General features: G+C 33.7%; 1 protein-coding gene across 1 annotated transcript; it reads left to right on the forward strand.

Annotated features, from left to right (window-relative positions):
* The first annotated feature begins 263 nt into the window (after nucleotides 1-263).
* LOC132033188 (alcohol acyltransferase 9) lies at nucleotides 264-3,650 on the forward strand. Its single transcript, XM_059423081.1, has 2 exons — nucleotides 264-895; nucleotides 2,522-3,650. The coding sequence occupies exons 1-2, from the start codon at nucleotides 467-469 to the stop codon at nucleotides 3,473-3,475; spliced, it is 1,383 nt and encodes a 460-aa protein (XP_059279064.1). The 5' UTR covers nucleotides 264-466; the 3' UTR covers nucleotides 3,476-3,650.
* The last annotated feature ends 389 nt before the right edge of the window (nucleotides 3,651-4,039 follow it).

Below are 4,039 nucleotides of genomic sequence, written 5' to 3' on the forward strand. Positions count from 1 at the left end.
AGGGGAAAAAATTAAGTGGCAAAAAATAATCGGATAAATCAAAAAAGATATTTTACTGGGTAGGAAAAGTAAATAGGAAGAGAGAGAAAATTATTCTAATATAATTATGGATAAGTTATTAATTATGTAATCATGGTTAGGGCCTTGTTTTAGTCAATTAAATCTTAGCCATTAATTCTAACCCATGCCATGTGTCTCTAATCCACGATAGAACTTGGGGAAAATGGAGAGAAGGGAAATGGAGAGGAGCCCAATCCCTTTATTTTGTAGTCTTACTCTTTGGGAAGGAATCTCTCACATGGTACTTTCCCCCACCCCACCCAACAACCATATCCAACCATTAGATCTTTAACTATAATCCATTTTATAAAGCTCCATATATCCTTTAGTTCTTCTCCAAAACCTTTGTCTTTCCATTAAAACTTCCTCTCCTTTACTAAAAAAAAAAAAAAAAAAAAAAAAGAACATGTTAGGCTCTATGGATCTCCCAGATTGTGTTTATTCAAAAGAGCCTATTTTCATAACTCCCATTAGCCCAACACCAAATCACACCCTCTATTTATCAAATCTTGATGATCAAAAGTTCCTTAGATTTTCCATCAAGTATCTTTATCTTTTTACTAAGTCCATAAATTTGGAAAAACTTAAATATTCTCTATCAAGGGTTTTGGTTGATTATTACCCTTTAGCAGGGAGATTAAGAGCATGCCCTGAAAATGATCATAAGCTTCAAGTGGATTGTAATGGAGAAGGTGCTATTTTTGCTGAAGCAGTCTTGGATTTAACTGCTAATGAACTTCTTGTAGTTTCTAATAAGCCTGATAAATCTTGGAGGAAATTGTTGTATAAGGTTGAAGCTCAAAGTTTCTTGGATATTCCCCCTCTAGTTGTGCAGGTTAGTTCCTATATTACATACTCGATCTATTTTTGCTCTGAATTTAACTTTTATACATTGATTGTCAGGTCGCTTTAAAGATATAATTACAAGTAATTATTTACAAAATACACAAATTATTATTTTTTGACAACTTTTCACTCTTCTTTCTATTCCCGCGAGCAGAAATCAAGCACACCAGCAGATTCTATTGTTTTTTTTGCACTCTATCTGTGTATATAAGTTAGAATTTTTTTGTCCTTTATTTCTTGAAATATCCTGATAGAGTTACATGGTCCAACATATATAGCTAGTTAGAGTTTACATTCTTTACAACCAGTGAACATTACTTAAATTAAAAGAGGTAACATTAGGAATATGTGCTACTGACTGATAACATCCTCTCAATTTGCCAATTAAGGTAAATATGGCTAATTATAGAATTCTAGATGAACTTTGTTTTTGAATAGGACTTTCTTGGGGATGTCTGATGTTCCCAAGACAGCATGTATGGTTCCCTTTTCATCATCATGTCACATTCTCTTCTCTTACCATTAACATTAACACAAAGGTAACATGCATGATGCTTTGATTTGATTAATAACTGAATATTGCAAAGCTCTTTGTATATTCAACTAATAGTAACAAGGAAAAAGTGAAATATATATATAGCCCCTCATGCGCTTAAATTAATATATTTTGATGCTCAACTTAACAAGTGTACCTAAATTAATATCTTAAACGAGGGTACTACTATCGAATATTTTTTACGGCATCGGAGATTAACGTGTCCAAGACAATATAAATTATGAGGCAAACTAGAATTTTGAGTTGTAGATACTGGATTCTAGAAAATTCTGAATAAAATATTTATACATAATAAATAAATTTTCTTAAAACAAATGTATAAAATTTGGATTAAAGCTACTGTATTTTGCTTAACCAGTAATCAAAACTGTAGCTCCGCCACGGCAAGACATATGAAAGATGACTAGCTGGATATAGCAAGACATTCATATTAGAAGTAGCATTGCTAGGGTACATATGTGAAGTAACAATATAAGACATTCATATTTGAAGTAGCAATATTTAAAAAATATAAGTATATATAACTTCTTTCGATGTCTACTAGAAAGAGGCGAAGTCAGTGAGCACAAGAAGTTCGTCCTAACATTCTTCATCGAAGAATTACATTGTACCATACAGTGGCAGAGCCACAATGTTGAAGATAGGTTCGGCCGAACCAACAATCTTTTGTTCACACCTTGTATTTGTCTTAAAAAATTTATGTAATATGTATAAAATAGTAATTTCAAATCCAATAACTTAGAGAGTTTGAATTCGGAACACACAAACCTCAAATTCTAGCTCTGCCTTTGGTACCATATATTCAAACTACATCAAGAAATTTATATATATTTAAAAATTAAAAAAAAAAGTAGCAAAGCAAAGAATTGAATGGATAAACCCTTGGATCCACCTTGGAAAATGACTTAAAGTGACCCTATGCCTCTTTCGTATTAGCTTTCTCCTTTTTGTTCCTTTCACTTTGTTTTAAGTTGGGGCTTTTCTGCTCTCTGTTTTTCGCGTCATTTTTGGTTAAATGACGAAAGTACCCTTCCTAACCACTTTGGTTTCCCATTACAGGTAACAAATCTCCGTTGTGGAGGTATGATCCTCTGCATCGCGTTCAACCATTGCCTATGTGATGGCATTGGCACAGCTCAATTTTTACATGCCTGGGCCCACTTTACTAAGGAACCCACCAGTAATTTACCAATCAAACCGTTCCACTCTCGCCACGTGTTAAAACCCCGTGATCCACCACAAAAAACCTCAGTACATCGAGCATTTACGAAAATACCCCTTGATGATCAAAATCCCCAATTTGGCCTTAATCTTCTTAAATTTTTACAATCCCAACCAATTTCCCCTGCTTCTATTACCTTTTCACAATCCCAGATTCTTCACCTGAAAAGACAATATTCTCCCTCGGTAAAATCCACTAGCTTTGAAGTCCTAGCATCTCACACGTGGCGTTGTTGGGTAAAATCCTTGGATTTACCGTCCTCAATTAACGTGAAACTCCTATTTTCCGTGAACGTTAGGAAGACGGTAAAACCGGAATTACCAGAAGGGTATTATGGGAATGGATTCGTGCTGGGTTGCGCCGAGGCACCAGTTAAGCAAGTGGTGAATGGTAATTTACAAGACACAGTAAAATTAGTGCAACATGCTAAATCCGAATTAACAAATGACACGGTAAAATCAATAGTCGATTTGTTAGAGGATAAAACAGTAAACACGGATTTATCGGCTAGTTTGGTAATTTCACAGTGGTCAAGATTGAGCTTGGAGGAAGTAAATTTTGGTGAAGGGAAGCCAATACAAATGGGACCTTTAACAAGTGATATTTACTGCTTGTTTTTACCGTCAGTGGGTGAAACTGATGGTGTTCGAGTATTGGTTTCATTGCCAGAAAATGTTGTGAAGAAATTTGAATATTATATGAAGGAACTTTGGGATGTAAGTGATGTTAATGGGGGAGATATCATCAAAGGAAATCTTCAATTTGAAAATCCCAAAATGATTTCTGCTTGAATTTAATTTCCTTAGGAAAAATTTCAGTTTCTAATTTTGTTTTTTCCTTCTGTGTGTGTTTTTTAGTAATTTATTCACCAGCTGCAGTTTCTTATATTGAGGGTGAATGTATATTAATTAAGCAAAGTATGTGAAGACCTTCATCTTTTGTTAAAAGAAATTGTGCATGCAGTGATATTCGACGTCCATTTACTTAAGATTTTGTATAAATGGATCTCTCATGAAAAGAAATTAGGCATGCATAAGTTATAATCTTGTTTGGCCAAAGTTTTTAGGACCCTAATAATGTTGTTTTCTTTTGCTACTGTATATTTTACTGTGGAAGCGTAGATGAGGAATTAAGGATCTTTCATTTGTCATTATTTTTATAATTATTTATCATAATTATGTGATAAAATAAGGCAAGACTAATACTCCATGGTAAAAGTTAAAATGCAAACACATATTATGTTGGGTTGTTACGTATAAACAACAGGATCATATAAATTTCTTTGTCCACATTATTATCGTAAGATCTGACTATACATTCAATTTAAGAGAAATTTACACCATGGGTCAGGCTTA

This window comes from Lycium ferocissimum, chromosome 10, assembly GCF_029784015.1.
Source record: "Lycium ferocissimum isolate CSIRO_LF1 chromosome 10, AGI_CSIRO_Lferr_CH_V1, whole genome shotgun sequence".
NCBI classification, from domain to species: Eukaryota; Viridiplantae; Streptophyta; class Magnoliopsida; order Solanales; family Solanaceae; genus Lycium; species Lycium ferocissimum.

Excerpts from the sequence above, each read along its gene's own strand:
- LOC132033188 (XM_059423081.1), top strand. The coding sequence starts at position 467 with ATGTTAGGCTCTATGGATCTCCCAGATTGTGTTTATTCAAAAGAGCCT. Across the intron at positions 896-2,521 it reads TTCCCCCTCTAGTTGTGCAG|GTAACAAATCTCCGTTGTGG; the intron begins GTTAGTTCCTAT and ends TTCCCATTACAG.